The 19,918-nt window shown below is 47.1% G+C and overlaps 2 protein-coding genes across 3 annotated transcripts in view; one reads left to right on the top strand and one right to left on the bottom strand.

Moving 5' to 3' along the window:
* ST7L (suppression of tumorigenicity 7 like) overlaps positions 1-17,971 on the top strand; it is a 95,376-nt gene extending 77,405 nt beyond the window's left edge. The window contains exons 17-18 of one of the 2 annotated variants that reach the window (XR_550783.1): positions 17,686-17,768; positions 17,856-17,971. The gene's annotated coding sequence lies outside the window, so the exon portion shown is untranslated. Of the gene's footprint in view, positions 1-17,685 lie in introns of both variants that reach the window. The other variant, XR_550782.1, reaches the window with a different exon arrangement.
* On the bottom strand, positions 6,654-19,918 carry WNT2B (wingless-type MMTV integration site family, member 2B). Its single transcript, XM_008576836.1, has 5 exons — positions 19,351-19,918; positions 13,222-13,442; positions 11,902-12,179; positions 10,899-11,163; positions 6,654-7,670 (listed from the first exon to the last, which is right to left on the bottom strand). Exons 1-5 carry the CDS (start codon positions 19,536-19,538, stop codon positions 7,441-7,443), a joined length of 1,182 nt encoding a protein of 393 aa, XP_008575058.1. The 5' UTR covers positions 19,539-19,918; the 3' UTR covers positions 6,654-7,440.

Genomic DNA, 19,918 nt, shown 5'->3' with positions numbered 1-19,918 from the left:
TTATACTTTATCTTTTAAAAATCCAACTCAAATTCACCTCCTATAGAAAGCTATCTCTGATTAATCTCATTTACCTGATTCCTTTATTCTGAAACTTGTTTTCCAGTCCAATCCATTACACCGTTTTGTTTCTTTTTAATTGTTGCTTCTGTACAATGTTATCTAACAAGCATAATGATCCTGGGAATGGTGATCTTCCTACATCCCCTTGTCTTTGTTTATTATACACAGACATTTTGAAAGCCTACTGATGACCTTTTCCGTTTTCCAGAGTTCTAGTCCACCTTCCATACTATTTCCTTTTACTTTGTAGTTACATTCCTAGAGAAACAGGGCCATGTGTTCAGGCTTGGCCTCCCCATCAGCATGTATGTGGCAGCCTGCTAAAAAGGTCCCTGCAATTGGTAAGGACTTAACCCTCTAGTTGGACAATCTCTGCATTCTAGTCAGACACCTTTAACAAGTAGACCTGAGACCTGGAGATGGGAGTAGGGAAATTTCCACTAAAAGCCAAGTTAGCTTTTTCCTTCCTTTTTACACGAGACCTATGAAGCTGCTGTCGTCAGCAGCTCACCCGACACTTTCCTGCTCTGCCTCTTTTCTAGGAGTCAGGGTTAGTTTAAGAAAAAGCCTCTTGCTAGAAGCCATGACCTCGTACTTTTATCCCCTCCATCTGGTGTGTGGCCTCATGGGGCTGTGCTGCTATGCAGGAGGTGAGCAATGGAATTCTTTAGATGATGACTTCTGAGCCCACATGCGGAGGCAGTGGGGGTGGGAAGCTGGGAGAGCAGTGAGAGCCAAGATCGATGGACCAAAAAGTAAGGTTTGCTGTGGGAGAAATTCTGACTGTAGGTAGACTGTTTTCATAAGGTGTTCGTCCCCTAGCTCAAGCAGGGGCCCAGGTCAGGGAGCTGTAGCTTCCCAGGGCTATGATTGATGAACATTGTGTTCCTGCAGTTTTCCCTTCTGCCTTCACAGTTGGGGTGCAGGAGTGGGATGGGTAGGATATGCAAGGGCTTATGCATCTGTAACGTAATGCATTCCAGGACTGAACAGTGAAGGGTTACCCTTGTATACATCGTCTCTTCGAACTGCTTTTTCTCACTGTCTTGCACCTAAACAGAGGTCCAGATTTTGAATGAGGGTGGGAGAAGGGCTTGAGAGCAGAAACTGTTTTTGTTTTTCAATCATGTGAGAATCTGTTGTCTGTCTCATCTCACGAGGGTTTCTTTGCAGGTTAGATACCCACTGCCTTCATGTAGCTGGATTGCTTGTCTCTTCTACTTAAAGGTCCTGGCACCTTTACTAGGACACGAATAGGCATCTGGCTTAGGATAGAACAGTTTCTTACCACTCTTATTCCCTGTTCTTGGTTTCCTAACCCAGGAGTTGACAGCATTTTTAAAAAGAGTGAAGTCTCAAAGCAAATTCTAATAAATACTTTAAAAGCCCAAAGCCTTAATAATTTCCCCTTATGGCTTCTCATGACTACTTCTAATCTGTCTATGCATTTCACATCACTTTAAAAGAACTAGATGAAATTAAAGCAAAAGTTTTAAATGTTAATGTGAAGAAGAAAAAAGAAATAGAACTAGGAGCCAGATTGTTTGGATGTGGAATACTTTTTATAGTGACCACTTGGTGGTGGTGGTGATAGTGTCAGAAATGGCAAAAAGGGGATTTGTTAATGAGGTTCGTGAAGGCCTAGGCTGTTCTTCTGATCAGATATACTCTCTTGGCAGTCTTAGGACTCCTGTTGGGCTTGAATATTTTGTGTCAATTTCTGTTCTGAAGGTGCTGGGACTTGGCATCCCCAACCTTGATCATCCTGAGGCTTTGAGGCAAGTACACAGGATTTGAAGTCAGAAGACCTAGGTTTGAGTTCTGGCTGAGCCACTCACCTTGTGTGAGTGTCTTTTTTTTTTTTTTTTGACCGGTAAGGGGAATGCAACCCTCGGCTTGGTGTTGTCCGCACCACGCTCAGCCAGGGAGTGTACCGGCCATCCCTATATAGGATCCAAACCTGCGGCGCTACCAGCACCACACCCTTCCGAGTGAGCCACGGGGCCGGCCCGTGTGAGTGTCTTTCGACTTTTGATAAATCACTGAATTTCTCTGTGTTGCATCTGTAAAATGAGAGTAACCCCTACTTCACAGGGTTATTGTGAGGATTATATATATGCTAAAGCGTTTTATAAATAAAAAAGGTTCTATGAACATTATTGTTATTCTTGGGGAAGCCCACCTTGGAAGTTGCTAAATAGGACAGCTGTGGATAAAACTGTCTTCCTTTTTTCTTCACTCAGCTTAGCCTTTCCATTTGGTCAGGGCTGCTTATAGGGGATGGTAGTGTTGAAGTCACCAGGTTTTGGCTCCTTTAGTCAAAGAAAGAGAATTTCCATGTCCAGCTGCTCTATCCATAGACTCATAGGCAGAATGGAAGTGAGCAAAGGCAATTTTTAAGCCAGGGTAGTTTAGTTTGGGGGATAAGGGAAGAATGCTGACCTTGCATTCTCAAATCCAGGATGACTAAAATATCTTAAGTAAATGAGGAATAGCCACAAAGATACTCAGAGATAATTTAAGCCATGAATTGGAAGTGGGAAAATGAGCTTATAAACCCTTTCTGTTCTATCCCTTTTACCATCAGGGACAGACATGTTACTGACATCTCACTGGCTATTGCCTGAAACCTGCCAATCACCCAAAGAGAATAACAGCTTCTGGGAAATCTCAGTTCAGTGCAGCAACTGTGGCATATTTACCCTCGTAAAGCCACTGCTTGGTCTCTTCCAGTGCCTCAGTCTTATGGAGATCATTCCTGGAATCCAAAGCTATCATGGTTTCTAACCCAGTAAGAGTTAAAAACAATAACAGTTAGGGCCGGCCTGTGGCTCACTTGGGAGAGTGTGGTGCTGATAACACCAAGTCAAGGGTTAAGATCCCCTTCCCAGTCATCTTTAAGAAAACAAACAAACAAACAAAAAAACAGGTCATGAGAAGCATGCTCGGCAATTATACTTCATGCAGCTCTAGGAGACTGCTCTATCATTCACAGCACATAGGGTAAGCATCTCACTATTTCCAGCATGAACCAACCCTGAGAAACTGTATGGTCTCAGCCACTCTGCTTGGGTGGTAATTCTTCACTGCTGATCTTTTCTCTCCATTTCCTTTCTCCATCCTTCCCCTGCCATCTTCTAGGGAAGTACCAGTACCCAAACCAAAAAGTTGCCTGCATGTTGATAACGGAACTTTATAATATTCCTTAGTTATAGCTGGACCCTGTTGGTATGATTTTTGAAGGATTTGATCGAAATCTAGTTGCTTTTTATTGTTGGGGAGAGGGAGATGTCTAGGGCTTCTGTGCAGCCTGAGAGAAGCCATGTGTGTGTCTATATACGCACATATTGTGTGTATATGTATCCTCATGGTGTCTCAGGGCCGACAGGAGGGTAAAGAGTGAAAAGGAAGCATCTCTTTTTTGTTTTCCAACATTGCTTCAAATATGCCCAACCCCCGTAGTAGCAGTCAGTTCCCAAGTGGAGGGTGGGGGCAGAGGCCTCCACCAAGGCCATCAATAACCAGGTGTGAGCTACAGGTCTCTGTGTAATGTGAAGCTCTCCCGTATTTCATTTCTGCACCCAGGGAGCGGCTCTGTAGGATTGCTTACGGAGAGCTCTGTGTCTGGCACCTCTCTCCACAAGGCCCAGGCGCCCAGGGTCCCACCGACCTGCCCAGGAATGCATCACATTGTTCTCTGGTGCTGTAATTTGGCTGCAGGAGCTAGGCTGAATACCTCCCAAGGATGAGAAACATACTCTTCCTGGTGTCCTCCCTTCTCCCCAGCTAGCTTGGGCTTCTGCCCTTTGACCACTGAGAGCATTTAAATAAAAACCTCAGAAAGGCTGAGGAAGAAATCCTGATTATCTCTCTTCTATTAAGCCATGTAGAAACTCATGTCCTAAGTGGGTCTGAGAATTTGGCATAGGACTTAGTGGTTGATATTCTTGATAAAGGAAGTGAGAGAAAGGAGAAGAAATTACTCTCTGCAACAAGAAAGAATAGAAGTGAGGCAATGAGTCTTCATGAGTTAGATCTACAAATCTTTTTTTGGCAAACAGAGCTCCAGAGCCAGGCAATGTTAGATTCTTTTAATTAATCTGAAGTGTCTGATTTCATCTTTCCAGCATCACTCCAAGGAAGAGTGAGGATTAGTGCCATTATTTAGGGCTAGTAATCATAAAAGCTGGCTCTTATCTGCAAGGATAGGTTAAGTCTGGCATTCTCTTTTTTTTGGCAGCTGGCCGGTTCGGGGATCCGAACTCTTGACTTTGGTGTTATAACACTGTGCTTTAATCAACTGAGCTAACTGGCCAGCCCTAAGGCTGGCATTCTTACTTTTACGTAAGAAACTGGCTATAGGCTGTGCAGCTGAGGTACTTCAGTCATGTGTGTTCTCTAAAAGATTCTAAGATCCTTAAAGGATCGAAATATCTTTTAAGTTAACTTCGTATCCAAATAGCACTTACTGTGATGCACTATACCTAAATATTTACTAAAAGTTAAAAGAAATGAGAACAGGAAGGAGTGGAAGAGAGGAGAGAGGCTAAGACACTGCTGATTTTAGGAAGAGACCTCTAACTAATTGAGGAGAGATGGAAAGGGGGTGATTAAAGGCAGAGTGAGGGAGTAGCAGCAGAACTAAATGGAGCTCTGACTGCACCAAATAAAGTTCTCATTTTGCTGCTTGTTCCAAATAAATTAGTTTCTGTTTGTATAGTACAGAATGGATGCCAGTTCTCTAAAGCCAATCGGAATGCAGAGGCAAGCTGAGGACTGAGAGGAAAACTTAATTGCTTGACCGTCATTCCTTCTTGGGGCCATATAGCCTCTGTAGTGGGGTTCAAATGGACATGTTTTCTCTATTATCCACCACACTTTTCAAACTTCTGACTCTGGACAGCTTGCTCTTCTCTTAACCATTTAGAGGAAACTCCAAAACTTGCATTTTTATGAGCTAGAATTTGGAGCCCAGGGAAAAGCAAGTAATAGCATGAGATGCCAGAAGAGGCCCACTTACTTCCACAGCATGAGAACCAAAAACCAAAGAGTAAGTAATAGAGCACAGGTAAATTTAACTCAGGTTGACTTCCATGGAAAGCCAGTGCCATCCTTTTTGTGGTAACCTGGATATTCTTGTGAAAAAGGTGCTGGCTGGAACTTGAGGCTCCTCCCAGCAGCCTGGTATATAGGCAGCACCCTTTTGTAAATTAATTCAACCCTATTCTTCAGTTCAGACCGACCATGACCTCCTTACCTGGCCACTACCCCAAAGCTCTCCTCTTTTTAATCCCAGCTCAAGATGTCAGAAGCTCTTCTCTCCCCCTCTCATTACCCCCCTCCCTAATCCCACCATTGGCTCATCAGTTATCCAGTTGACTCCACTCTGCAAGGAAGACATTCCCCCAGCCTGACTCACTCAGTCCCATTTCTCCACAGGCATCCCCTCACCACAGACCACAAGGGCCCTGACTAACTCATGTTTTGTGTTAATGGATGTGAAACCGGAGCAAATCCCCTTACAAAAAGAAAAACCATCCTAAACTCTCCCACACAGGTCTCAGCAGGTTACACAAATATTAGTCCTATCATCCAAATAAATCTGCCCCCATGGCCCAGAGCTATGGCTCCCCCAACCTCCTACTGCCTGTGCAGAGTAAAGCTGCTCCACAAATATATGAGGACCCCAAGGGATGTTGAAGAGGAACTTGGGAAAGGAAAGAGGGCCTATGTACAGAATTCCTTGTGTAGGCCCCTTAATCTACAGCCTGTTGTCAATACTTTAAAGTCCTAAATTGAAGGTTCCTAGAAAAATCATGACGGGCTAGACCAATCGGGGCTTTGGTGAAGAGTATCTGCGGGCTAGAGTTTAGGCCATAAGTAAAATTCAATATTTGAGATAGGTATGAGAAAATAGAGGTTTGCAGAATTTAGGTATCTTGCTCAAAATATCAAAAACAGTAAGTGGCACAGCTGTGACTTTTAACCTAGGTCTGTCATAACTGCAAATTTCTACACCACTCGGCTGCTTTAAAATATCAGTAGGTAAGAGATAACCACTGTCCAAGTCACATAAAAGTAGGACATCAAGGTTTTTGGGACTCCATGTCCTACCCTCTAGCTTATTAAGCCTACTATCTCTGGTGACTCCACTACAAACCTATTTAGGCAACTAGTAGTAGCACAGAAGGAACCCTCCCCTATTTAAGCCAAACATGGAGTGAATAATAATAATCACCAGGACTTGGAGAGTCACTAAATAAAGACTTGTTGAATAAATGGGGGAAGGCTCCCTTCTAGGCTGTTTACCACTTTGGCCCCAAGCCACAGCTCTCTTTCTGTATGTAGCCACTGGCTTCTGCCCCCCAGCTTCAAAGGCTAGAATCTTCTCCTTAAGAATTACCAAAGCCAGAGATCCTACCTATCAGGCATACATTGATGCCTCACATATGTCCTTCAGATCAGGTCTGCTTACCCTCCTCCACCCTCTATGAGTTGCCTATTTTTTACTTAGCATTTCCTAAATCTGGCTAACCTCCAGAATAATGCATAGAAAAAAATAAATCCTAAGGCCTAGCCAGACTTAGTAGTAAATTACTCTCTCCCAGGAGTGTTCCAGGGTGTTGTAATGATCAGGCATGGGAACCACTGCATGCCACCTCAGTTTGAACAGTCAGCAAGTGAAGAAGAGAGGCAGTGCTGTCTTACATAGGTTGAAAGGGGAGAGGGAGGGAGGAGAGAAGAGAGAGAGAATATGTTTGTATAGTTATATGATTTTTTTCCCTACAAAACACAGCAGTTTATAAACATGACCATGTGAATGGGAACGTGGTCCACTGTGGCTCTTATCTAGCAATGTCAGGCTGTTGATAATAGAAGAATGTTGTAGCCTAAGAGTTTCTTTTGGAGGACCAGGCAGTCTGCCCACACTCTCTCTAGGGAAGGGACATGCAGTTTCATCTCTGTCCCATCTACCTTCAGCCAGGTAGGAACAAAAAGAAGCTCTATCCAGGAACCCTTCCTCTTGCATACCCATGAAGTGTCAGGAAGCCAGTGCAAGGGAAAGGAAATAGGAGCCTAAACCAGGTACTTTAGTGCAACTCATATCACTCTGAAGACCCCCTACTTCTTCTACTTCCCCTTCAAACCTCCAGCGGGGGAAATCAGGAAATCACTCAGTTTCTTATATCCCCTCAACTCCTTCCCAGGGCTAAGGAACCAGCCAGGACACCAAGGTCCCTCTGGATTACTCTCCAAGTCCTTAAATAGAAGCCATAGCAGCCCAAGGTGGAGGGTGGAGGAAGGTGTGCATGCAAAGATCTTGTGCTTTTGAGTTGGTAGTCTTGAAGTGGAGGGACGAGTGAGGTATCTTTGTGTTCAGGTCTGGTCCAGCCACTCTGCCTTCTTTGGAGCCTTGCAAGTATGGACGTCTACAGTGTTTCTGCACTCCTTGCACCGCACAGCACAGCACCAGTGAAATTTGCATTCACACTGGGTGACACGGGTGACTCGAGTTGTGTCATACCCTCGGCCACAGCACATGATTTCACAACCATCTGTTCCTTTAGATGTCTTGCTGCAGACACGACCTGCAGTGCCTAGAGAACCTGGTTGGGGAAGAGAGGGAGTGAGAACCAAATTACCTCTACCTTCAGCTGCTCTAGGTACCCTTACCCACATTCTCAGGAGGAAGCCATAAAGAATCCTTTTTCTGAAAATATACCTACTAGCCAAAATTATCATCTTCTCACTGCCCTCTGCACCAGGCTTATTTCTTCCCACCATTAAGGCTCCCCAAAGGCCACTGACTTCACCTGCAATCTCTCTCCCTGCCAATACACATCTCCATATTCTCTTCAAAATCTAACCTTAAAATGTTCATAATTGTTAAGGCAGGGTGAGGGTTCTCTACTTTATGTTTGAAATTTTCCACAATAAAAAGTAAAAGAAAAAAACTTAGCATATAACTTATCTCTTCCAAGAAGTCTGCCATGACTCTGATCCCGCTATCGTTTGTTAGTACTTTGGTCCTTAGTTTATATTTTATTAAGTTGTACTATACAGGGAAGTAATATAGAAGTGTGGTCCCTGGTGTCAGATTGTCTGGGTTCTAATCCCAGTTCTGCCACTTCTTAGCTGTGTGATTTAGCAATTTAGTTAACGTCTCTGGGCTGTAGTTTTCCTAAATGAAAAAACTGGACATAATAATAGCATCTAACTTAGTGGGTTGTTACGTTATATCTATAATCGCAGTTCAACTGAGGAGGTGGGCTGATTAGCATGACTCGTTGGAGGCATGTCTCTAAGGAATTCCTTGCAGTGGAGTATCCCCTACAGTGGAGACTCTTGAAGGGTAGGGATGATGTTTTCCCCCTGCGTAGGGAATGCTTGGGACCTCATTCTGACTTATTTCAGCAAAAGAGATCCTGCCAACAGATCATAAAATCATAGAATTTTGGAATGGTTGGACCCTAGAGAGGACCTACTTCAACACTTTCCCTTATTAGTATGGACCCGGAGATGGGAAAGTGACTAGCCTGGGGTTCAAGAAGGAGAATAGATCAACTGATTTCTACAGCCGTAGTCTCCACATTCCACTGGGATATGGGAAGAAAATGTTAGAACTTCTACATTTTTTAATCTAATCAATTTAAAATATCTATTTGGGGTGTATGTTTTATAATATACATATTAGTATTGTGGAACATATATATAACCTATATGTAAATATATATATAATGAAGGTACATGTTCAAATTTTTTTTTTTTCCCTTTTTTTTGTCTTTTTTACTGACCGGTAATGGGATCGCAACCCTCGGTGTCGCGTCTGCACCTCGCTCAGCCAGTGAGCGGGAACCGGTCTCCACATGGGATCCGAACCCTCAGCGGGAGCGCCGCCACGCTCCCAAGCGGCGCACTCTCCAGTGCGCCACCGGGCCGGCCCCAAATTTTTTTTAATGATAGGCATATATAAGTCTACTATATATGTTACTCTCCTAACTTGAAGCTCTGGGTCTCAAGTCCTTCTTTTGTGCACTTAAAACCTCTTCTACACTCTGGAGTTATACCGTTCAGTGTAGTAGCCACATGTGGTCTTTTATATTTAAATTAATTAAAACTAAATAAACTAAAAAAATTTAGTTCCTCAGTCACATTAGCTATATTTCAATAATCACATGTGGCTAGTTGCTATCATAGTGGACAACACAGAAATAAGAACATTTCTATGATAACAGAAACTCAAATTGGACATTGCTTCTTTGGAGAGAATTCCTGGCTCCATACTTCCTTCTGGGAGGACTTATAAACTTTGAATTCCAGGCCCCACATTGGGTTTTATGAGACCTAATTTTATGCCTCTGAGAAAAACCAACACACATATGATTCATTCTCCCTCCTGACTCTGAAGACCCTTCCCCAAATGTGCATTTTAGGTATGGTAGTATAGGCTTACACCTTAGATGTTGTGGAATTATTTCCAGGCAACCAGAGGGTAACCCTCTGAATTAAACCATGTGGGAAGAAAACATACCTAGTGGCAGGAAACCACTAGAAGAGTCAGAAGGGCTCTCCCAACCTTTTTTCTTCTCGCACCCTACAAAGTATACAAACTACTTTCTCTGTTGCTTGGGGAAAGCCTCACCCTATTTCTGTGCTCAGTTTTGCTCTGAGCCACTTGACTCTCCAGGAACGACAGTGATGGTTGGGAACAGTACCAAGGACAGCTGAGGTTTTTGGCTCCACCTTACTCAAGTCCTGATTGTTGAATCTGCAGAAAAGAGCCTAGGAGCTCCATGACAGAAACCAGGGGAGGAGCAGTTCTGTTGCACTGCATATTGTTCCTAGTTCAACCTATCTGAACCTGAAATATGAGCCAGGATGGTAAGTTCCACTCCCTTGGGGAAATACCATATCACCTTCCAGCATCCCTGAGAATTCCACCACAAATATCTAGAACAGATCAAAAAATAACCATTTGCTCCTTGCTGCCAACCATTTTCTGCTTTACCTGCCTTTGGTAGGAATCTCTTCTTGCTCCATTTTAGAATCTTCAACGATAGCACACCATATAAAGCCCTTCTAAGTCATTCATATTCTGGTCCCAGCCTATCTTTCTAGCTTTAATCTCCCTTACTGGAAACATTTACTCAGTCAAATTGATCTGCTCTCTGTCCCTGGAACAGGTCATGTGCTTTCCCACCTACCACTCTGCTCATGTGCAGAGTATCGGCCTTTTCTCTCTAGCTATCCATAGAGAGCAGCTTCAAGGAGCAGCTTAAATTCCACATTTTCAAATAAACTTTTCTTGATTTCTCCAGTCATCTCTCTTTGCAGTTGCATTTGTCTACCCATTACATCTCATTTCTTTAGCTAGACTGTAAAGAGCCAAAGGCTTAGGGCTGCATCGTACACTTTTTTTTTTTTTTCCTTTTTGTCTTTTTTCGTGTCCGGCAACAGATCGCAACCCTCAGTGTTGCGCCTGCATCGTACACTTTTGTGTAGCCCACATTGCTCAGAACTGAAAACAGGTGACTCATTTAAACATTCACTGAGTAGTGCCTACTGTATCCAAGATGCTGCAGATACAAAGCAGCGATATATGACCTTGGGCCTCAAGGAGCTGAGTGATGACCTCTCCATTTGGGCAGCACTGGGCCTGGTGGACTGAGGCAAAAGTCAACAGTCTCATGACCTGGTTCTCATTTGTGGGGAGGAGACTGACTACTCCCATAACATCCCCTTCCCTAACTCTGAGACTGAACAGACTATGACTAGCCAAGGGTGCATGCACTAAGAACTGGGGCTCCTTGTCCCTGCCTGCTTTCCTTACTCACCTGCAGCCTTGTCCAAGACACAGTAGTCTGGGGAGTTGTCAAAGTAGACAAGATCAGTCCGGGTAGCACGGCGATAGCCTTGGCGGGCTGCTGTGAAGTTGGCACCATCCTGGGTGGCTGTCACCTGCACAGCCCCATCATAGCGCCGCCGTAGGTAATCACCTGTACGGCGGAAGTCTGAGAGTGCACGCCAGCAGGTGCGCAGCGTACAGGAGCCACTCACACCATGGCACTTACACTCCAGCTTCAGAAACCGCCGCACAGCCTGGGGGAGAGGGGAGGCAGGTTAAGGGAGAGGTACAGTCAGGGTACTTTTTAGTCATCCTTAGGGCCAAAAGCACTCTGAGATCTGCTGGACCTGGCCCTGGCTGGCTAGTTGAGCCCTTGGTTCTTTCCCACATCAAATCCCAGCTATTCTTCCCGATCAAATTCAAGAACCTCTTCTTCTAGGAAATCTTCCTGGACTGACAGTGCTTTCCTGTTCATGATAGCCTGTTGGACTTCAGAGCCACAGGATTCTGTTCATGATTACCAGGTAACACACCTTCAACTTTTGTAGTGTGCCATTTCCCAGCACAGTACTAGCCATACAGGAGGTGCTCAAATGCCAGTGAATTGACTAGAACAAGCTCTTGTTCTCTCAGTATTTATGAAAGCAGTTCTTTTCCTTCTCAAAAAGTTACTTCCCTTTTTTCCTCCACCTTTTCCTACTTTTTACCTATGTGAAGACTCTTTATGCACCTGGTTGAATCTAGGGATTTCCAAATTCTCTTGCATTTAGTGCTCCTGTCTAGGATGTTGGGGCTTTTGGAAGTGATCCAGAAACCTTCAGCTCTTCTACTTTCACATTTAGTACATGGTCACACATACAAGGGTACTTCAGTAAGTTCATGGAAAAATGGAATTAAAGACAATACAAATCTTTCTGTGAACTTTTTGAAGTACCATCATACTAGTCATCCCCAGCAAATACGAATGTATATACACAGACATGATTACTGACCGTGCGACCACAGCGGTTGTTATGTAAGTTCATGAGGGCCCGGGCATCTTTAAGCCTCTTCTCCTTGGCATCCACGAAGGCCTTGGCAAAGCGGATGCCATAGTGGATGTTGTCACTGCAGCCACCCCAGTCAAAGTCCCCACGTTGGTCATGGTGTCGGCCACGGGTGTAAGGGTCACAGCTACACACACTCAGTTCACCCTGGCTACAGGCACGAGTGATAGCGTGGACCACCCCTGCTGATGAGATGGCATATACAAATGCTGCCTCTCGGCTACCTAAAGAGAGAAAGGTAAAGGTGTGTTTCAGGAAAGAGGCCCATGTCTGTCCCCTTCTTCAGCCCACACAATCTCCAATTTTGAAACCTCCTCTTCTTTCTTATTCTTTCCCCAAGCCACTCCCCTATACTCCCTTTATTCAAAGTGCCCTTCTCTTCCAAGAGCATTTCCCAGAGTATCTGACCTCTCCCCTCAGCCCTCACTACTCTCTATCCACTTCTTTGTACATCTGACCTCTTGGGCTGACCTGTGTTCTTGTTTCCTTCTAAATTCCCTGTGGCCATCCATTGAAAAGTCTCATGGTGAATCATCCCCTGCCACTGAGTACCAGCACTAGTTCAGCTAAGCCTACCTTAGTCTACATTCTAGGCCTTTTCAGTCTCACTCTGCTGGACAGTTCCCCTACAATGGTGACCCCAGCCCAGGGGTCAGCCTGGCTTGTTTGGAGAGACATGCTAACTTTCCCTACTTGCTCTCCTTCCCTTCCTGCTTTCTGGGACTAATGAATCATCACCTCTGTACTCCTGGCACCTCTAGATTCCCATCTCATTCTCTTTCTACTAGTTTATTGTCTAGCTCTGCTTAGCTTTTTGCTGAGCTGAGGCCAAGCCACTGAGTCTCCAAATATTTATAAGTCACCTTTTTGTTTATCTTTTGTTCCCATTAATGTAGTATTAGGAGTGGTGGGGTGACAGTAGTGATGGTATTGGTAAGAATGGTGGATCTATTCCTAGTCCTCAGCCTTACAATACATGCTGGGGGTTGGGGAAAGCAGGGACATTGAGGGAGAAAGATAGAGATGCTAGGGAATGCTTTACCTTTGTCCCATCATCCCAGCGCAGTAGGATTTAGAGGAACCCCTGCCTACAAATCTAAGATACTGAAGGTTTGTTCCCAACTGTATTCTGGGCTTCCCCATAGTTTTTCTCTGATTATGACGTAATGTTTGGGAGAGGAGAGGGGGGATCATGCCAACCCTTCCCACTCACCACCCCAAACATAGTAAGGAAAGGAGCTGGGGCAGGGTGAATGAGACCCCTACTTCTGAGCATGACACGGCCAAAGACAGTGTGGTCCCGGTCCAGTGTGGTGCAGTTCCAGCGGTGGTGGCGGAACTGGTGCTGACACTCTCGGATCCATTCTCGAGCACCCTCGCCCACCGAACGCATGATGTCTGGGTAACGCTGGCACAGCTGCCGCTGCCGGCTCACCAAACCAGGAATATTGTCACAGATCACTCGGGCCCCCAGTGCTCCAATGTACCTGCAAGGTGGAGATGGCCCTGTAAGAGCACCGCAGACCTTTTCTGCATCAGGAGGGGAAAAAGGGGTGGGGGGAGCAGGGGGAGTTTGGCATCCAGACCTTAGAGAGATTCCTTCCCCTCCCCCCAGCCTACATTCTCTGAGGCTGATGGGTAGAACTGTTCCCCACAAGCTCAGGAGAAATAATTATGCAGTTGCAGAGGGAGTAATTGAGTGGTCTCCCACCATCTCCATTTCCCCAAGCCAAAAGCCAAAGTGAGATATACTCCCAGAACACAGGCCAGGCATGTGTCACATACACAGAAGCTGTGGGCATGTCGCACAAACCCATTGCTTGTTTATTTACTAAACATTAAAAGCTTCATGGAAAAATAAACTAATGAAACAAGGGTCTGAGACAACATTCTTACACTCACATGTAAGAGGCACGTCGTGTGTGTCTGGTCCATGAAGACATAGTTTGGTGGCAGGGGGATGGAGACAGGGAGGGGCCACTGGGAAGAGACGTAGTGGCCAATTTTCAGTAGTGTTTACACAGTCAGACCCACGTAGCTAAAAAGTCCTCAGTCTCAATCCTGAGGTACAGGAAGGAAGACCCCACTCCCAACTCTCCTTTCTATACCCGTTATTTTCAGTCCTCAGGGCCTTTCTTAACTAACGAACCTTTTAAAGTCATCTTCCCCACCTTATAAGGCAGTGTCCTGGAGATGGACCTGCATGGGCCGAGGGCTGTTTGCAGTGGGAAGCCAAAGGCCAAGGTAAGTAACAGGCAACTCCCCATACTCCAGTCCCCAGTATGAACAATTGCAAGAAGATCAATTGAGAGGGGCTACTAAAGGATAGGTGGGTTGCTAGCATCATTCTCACGGCAATATTTTCTCTTCAAACACTCTTAGCCGTGGACACCACCACAAGCCTCAGAGAGAAAACAGGTGTGCATCACCTTTTCTCCCCAAGAGGCCACCAAAAGAGATCTGACCCATTCACCCACTTCCTCCAGCTCAACAGCCCAGCTTTACTTCTCCCTTTCTTTTTTTTTTTCTTTTTTGTGACCGGTAAGGGGATCGCAACCCTTGGCTTGGTGTCGCCCGCACCGCGCCGCGCTCAGCCAGTGAGCTCACCAGCCATCCCTATATAGGATCCGAACCTGCGGCTGGAGCACCACTGCACTCCCAGCGCCGTACTCTCCTGAGTGCGCCACGGGGTCGGCCCTACTGCTCCCTTTCTATTGCTCCAACCGCATAGCACCTTCCTTGATTTGCTGGGAATTCTCTATTCTCATGTCCATAACACATCAAAGGGATGCCTTCTCTCCCCTTTTCTGAACAGGTGGGGGCCATGGAGAGAAGTTGCTGCTGCAGACAGAAAAGATTTGGTCTGAGTTATGAATGAGCCTGTGGTTTGGGAACAGCCCCAAAATGAGCCTAGAAGTGGGTGAAGAGAAGGGAGGGCAGCTGGTGGGGGAAGGGGGAAAGCTAGACTACCCTGGGCTCTGTGCCCCCCCCTCAACATTCCCACAACCAGCCTTCACCCACAGACTGGATCACCACTGGTGACACCAACTCAAACAAACACAAGGAGGGCTGATGCTTGCCTCTTTGGGAACTCAGCAGGGCTGATGGGGCCCATCTGTCCCAGGGGAGGGGTGAGAGGGCTAGCCCTCCCCTAACAAATCCCATGGAATCAGTGTCCCCAGCACTGTCCATCAGGGCAACAGCTTCCAGGAACAAACAAAATAAACACCCCAGACCGGGCCAGGCCGGAAAGGGCTGCCTGACGCACAGCCTGGAGTTACACCCACTGCCGTGGTGCTTTGTTTGGAGAATCAAGACCGTTGGAGTTGGAGCTTGTCCCTGTCTCACCACCATTCTGCTTCCTCAGTTCAGCCCCAGAGTACTACTCTAGGCAATGGGTGTTTGTTTTTTTTTACTGGGGCTTGGGAGGAGGGGGGTTGGATGGGAATGGGAGACCAATAATCCAGCTCTCATGAGACAGTCTGCAGTGGGGCAGGCCAAACTCTGGCAAAAAGTCCTTCCTGTGGTCTGACTTAAATCCATTCTGCTGCAGCCCACATTGATCTTTCTTCTTACATCCTCACTGAGCGTGGGAACATCTGTTCAGAATCTAAGATGGGAAGATAATTAAGTTTCTCTACTGTCACCTTACCCCACTAAACTGCTTCAAGACTGTAGAACACAGCAGTGGCCTGCTGTCCAATAGTCAGCCCCTGTAGCCAGTGTGGAGGCCTCCAATAAAGCTGAGCCTGAAGCTGAGCCCATCTGCCTCCCAGTTCAACACATGCCTGCAAAATGCCTACCATGTGCCAAACACTGAGCTCAGCTATTAGGAGCACAAAGATGTTTAAGGCATCCCCCAAGGTCATGGTCTCGTAGAGGGTGCCAGATGCCCCTGACTCTCTAGCTTTATTTTCCCCTCCAGGAGTTCTTCACTTCCCTCCCATCTTCCCAGAATGCTATCTTTTCATTTGCTTTTGACCAATTCACATCCCTTCCTTTGACAAAATGACTTGTGCCCACTCTAGCCCCCTTCCCCACTCTAGTCCCCAAAACAGCAGTATCTGCATTACCTAGGGATTTATTAGAAATGCAAAACCTCAGGCCCCACCCCAGCCCTCCTGAAACAGAATCTGCATTTCATCAAGATCCCCATGGGATTTAGATGCACTGCTCTATGAAAGCAGGGATTTTTGTCTATTTTGCTCACCTCAATATCCCCAGTACTGAGAATAGTATCTGGCACATAGTAGGTACTCAATAACTACTTTAAGAATAAACACCTAACTTCTCTGATTTACCCCCAACTCCCTTCTCCCACCAGCCAGCCACAACTTCATTTCAATTACAGCTTTACTCCATGTTGACATTGCCAGCCTATTTGTAGACATTTTATTGTGTCCTTTTAATGAGGCCAGGGATCCTCGTTTTTCTCCCCTCCTTCTAGTGTACAACCCCTAGTATACACAGTTCAGCCCAGAACATAGGGACTTTGAACACAGAGATAAAACTATAAGCCTCCCTGAATCTGCTCTTAATACAAAAGCATTTGGGTAGTACTTTACAGTTCACAAAACATTTTTTTTTTTCTGCACAAAAATCCCATGAGACAGAGATGTCCATAAAAAAGTGAAGAAACTGAGGTTCAGGGAGATGAAGTGATAGTAACCAGCTCTGTCCATCAGGGCTAGCTGGAGGAGAATCAGGATGAACCAAGGTCATCTGACTCCAAAGTCCCAAGCTCATTTTCATTCCAGGGACAATAGAGGCACACAGTTCTTAACTAGGAGTAGACCAATCTGGCCCCCAAATTAGTGTGAAATTGAACAAGTTTCTTACCACTCCTATCTCTCACTTTCATTTGTGAAATGGGGATAATAATAGGAACCACCTCACTGGATTATTTTGGGGATTGAAGAAGATGAGCTTATAAGGTGCTCGGCTATAGTGCCTAGAGTTCAGTAAGGGCTCATTAAATAGCAACTGTTGTTAGTAACAGTAATGCTAACATGATACCACTCTGTTTCTCTCCATTTATGAGCCCATGAATACAGTCCTGCTCTTCTGATTCCCTACATACAAACCCCTGCAGAAAGGAAAATAGAACAGGGAAGCAGATGATAGGAGCCCCCTATTTCATGTGCAGTTTGTCATAGACTAAGAAGAGACCATCCATTTCTTCCTCCAGCTAAGAGAGAGGAAGGGAGTGGTTGGAGAGTAAGAGGAAGAATCTCAGGCTATGAAGATCAGACTGTTAGCTGGTGATAATGATGGCCTTCTACTCCAGAACGGAACACGGACACACAGTCAACAGGCATCTCTTCCAAGGGTTGTACAGAATATCAATCTTGCTCGGTTTTTTCCTAAGGAAAAGAGAGATAATCACCTTGGGAGCCTGACCTGCCTTCAGAAGGCAGCTTTTCACCTTATCCCAGGGGTGGTGACCACTGAGGCAGGCATCTGGGCCTACAACTATGACAGGTGTGGTGCAAGGAGACTGAAACAACCTCTGCACCCACTCCCCATCCTGGCCCTGTTGCTGCCTTCCTCCATTTCTCAGGGGCTGCTAAGTCCCTGTGTGTGTCACCTGCCTCCATTCCAAGTTCTTCCACCCAAAATCTTTAATACTAACCATGTGGGGGGAAGGTAGTAGAGGGAGAAAGGAAAAGGGAGAGGAAGTAGTCAAGGGTACAAAGTGGGGACTAGAAAAAACTCCACTTGGGTCTTTAGGAATCACTACCAGGATGCTGAAATTACCAGTGTCATCTCCTCACCCAAACACCAATTGGTCCCTAAGACTGTCTCCCAATCTGGTAAGAAGCAATCAGGAATCCTTAAAAGCAAATTACCATCTGGGCTGGATAAAGATGGTCAGCAGTTAATTCATGCTCTCTCAACAGGGACCCTGAAGATGCAAGTCCCCAAACAGAGCCCATGAAGGTAAAAGGGTGGCTTTGATCTCACTCTGAACTTTGAAAGGGTTTTCTCTTTATCCCCCTTCTTCCCTTTCTAAAGGAATGTTTCAAGCCAGATGTAAGATATAGGCCTCCCTGCTTCCCCATCCAGAACCCCCCTCCTTGCCTTCCCCAACACTGCAGAGATAAAAAAAAAAAAAAAAGATCCAAAAGAGATTTTTCTAAAACAGGAAAACGGGGGTGGGGTATTGGGGCTTGGGGGGTGGGGATGGAGAGAGAAGCATCTTGAATTGATAGGAATCTGCAGCCCAAGCTGGCTGGCCCATCGCCCTTCCAGCCAAGATTCCAGGTCAAGAGGAGAAAAGCCACTGGGTGCAAGGTGAGAAGAAACCACACTTTGGGGGTGGAGGGTTGCACAGGAGGAGGAGCAGAGTAAGGAAAGGGGAGCACTGCATGGTTGAGAGGTGCAGTAGCCCAGTCCAAGATGGGAGGTGAAGAGGAAGCACGGGAAGACTGAGTCTTTTCTCAGTCCAACTCTTGCCCCTTGCCCTTCCCTTCCCCAGGTAGGGGAGGAGAGAGAGCAGTTCTTTCTCCTTAGAAAGGGGAAGAGTGCCATCCAGGGCTGGTGGGGGGATTCTGAAGAGAACAGGCATTAGACATCCAGTGGATTTTTAATGCCTTTTGCCTCGTCTGCCCTCTTGTGAAGTATGTGGAGCCTAAGGCCTGCAAGAAATCTGAGGAGAGGGTCTCTTAGTTCTTTGGGACTCTAAGAGTTTGGAGGAGAGAGATGGGAGATGGGGTCATCTGGGGAAGAGAAGGGAGGGAGACGTCAAGATTCCAAGAGAATCCTCAAAGCAGAGGCTGAAGACAAATGCCTAGATTATACAAACCCAAGTGTTTTGTTTGTTGTAATTGTGGGAGTTAATTGGGTAGTTTTTGCCTCCACTCCGTTTCTAAAGCTCATGCTGGGTGCTGCTGCCTCACCAAAGCCTGCCCACGTTACCCGGTGGGGTAGACTGGCAAGAGACTCGTCCGCCCTCGCCAGCCGCCCTTTTCTCCACTCCCCCCACTCCCCGGGGCGACCTTAGGCGATTGGGGGCCCTGTCGAACGGCCTTGCAGGCCCCAGAAGGGTGACTGATTCCTTGAACCCACCCAGATAGAAACTCGGAAGGTAGCTTCTGCCCTAAGGGGCTAGAACTAAAATAGAGGGGGCACAGCATATGGGGGCCTAGGGAGCTTCGACCACTGGGCGTCCTCGCTCCAAATGCCCAGCGTCCTCCTTACTAGGCGCGTAAAACGCGGCTCCTCACTGCCCTGCCGCCCTCACCCACCACTCCGCGACTTCAGAGACGGTGCTGCCCGGATCGTCGCTGTCGAAGCGACGTCCTAGTCTCCTGAGCAGCCCATGCCGTGAGCCTCCAGGAGCCTCCGACCTCTACGACCCAGCGCCTCACCCGTCCAACCGAGAACCACACTCACCACCAGGACGTGTCTACGCGGGCCGGCAGCGTCAGCAGCAGCAGCAACAGCAGGCAGGCAAGACCTAGGCGGGCCGAAGCCCGGGAGCCGTCGGGGGCCGCGGGTCCGGTCGCGGGCGCGGTGTCAGGGGCGCGGGCGCGCCGAGAGGGGAGCTGCGCAGCTTCCTGCACACCGCCCGGCCTCAGCATAGCTTCCCGAGCACTCCCGCCGCGCAGCCCGGGGGCGGGGACGGGGCACCGTCTGGGGCTACTCAGGCTGCTCCTGTCTCACCCCCCTGGGGGGCCATGGGGCTCGCCGGCGGCCGGGGACCTAGGGTCACCCAGAGTCCAGGAGCCAGGGCGCAGAATCCCGGAGACGGGTTCAAGTTGAGGTGTCCGGAAGCCGACGGCGGCGTGCTGAGCCCGGGGTCTGCGGCGCGCTGCCCGAGCACTGGGTGCGGTGTCAGGGGGTCTGCGGCGCCGAACAGCGCTGCGGGCCAAGTGTGCGGACGGCCCCTCTGGTCGCAGGCTCTCATTGGACGGGGCGGGGCGGGGCCGCGGCCGGGGACACGCGCGGCCCTCAGGGCGGC

This window comes from Galeopterus variegatus, unplaced genomic scaffold (assembly GCF_000696425.1).
Source record: "Galeopterus variegatus unplaced genomic scaffold, G_variegatus-3.0.2 Scaffold1415, whole genome shotgun sequence".
Lineage (NCBI taxonomy): Eukaryota > Metazoa > Chordata > Mammalia > Dermoptera > Cynocephalidae > Galeopterus > Galeopterus variegatus.
Note: the sequence above shows the minus strand (reverse complement) of the source record. Positions and strands in the feature narration are given on the sequence as shown.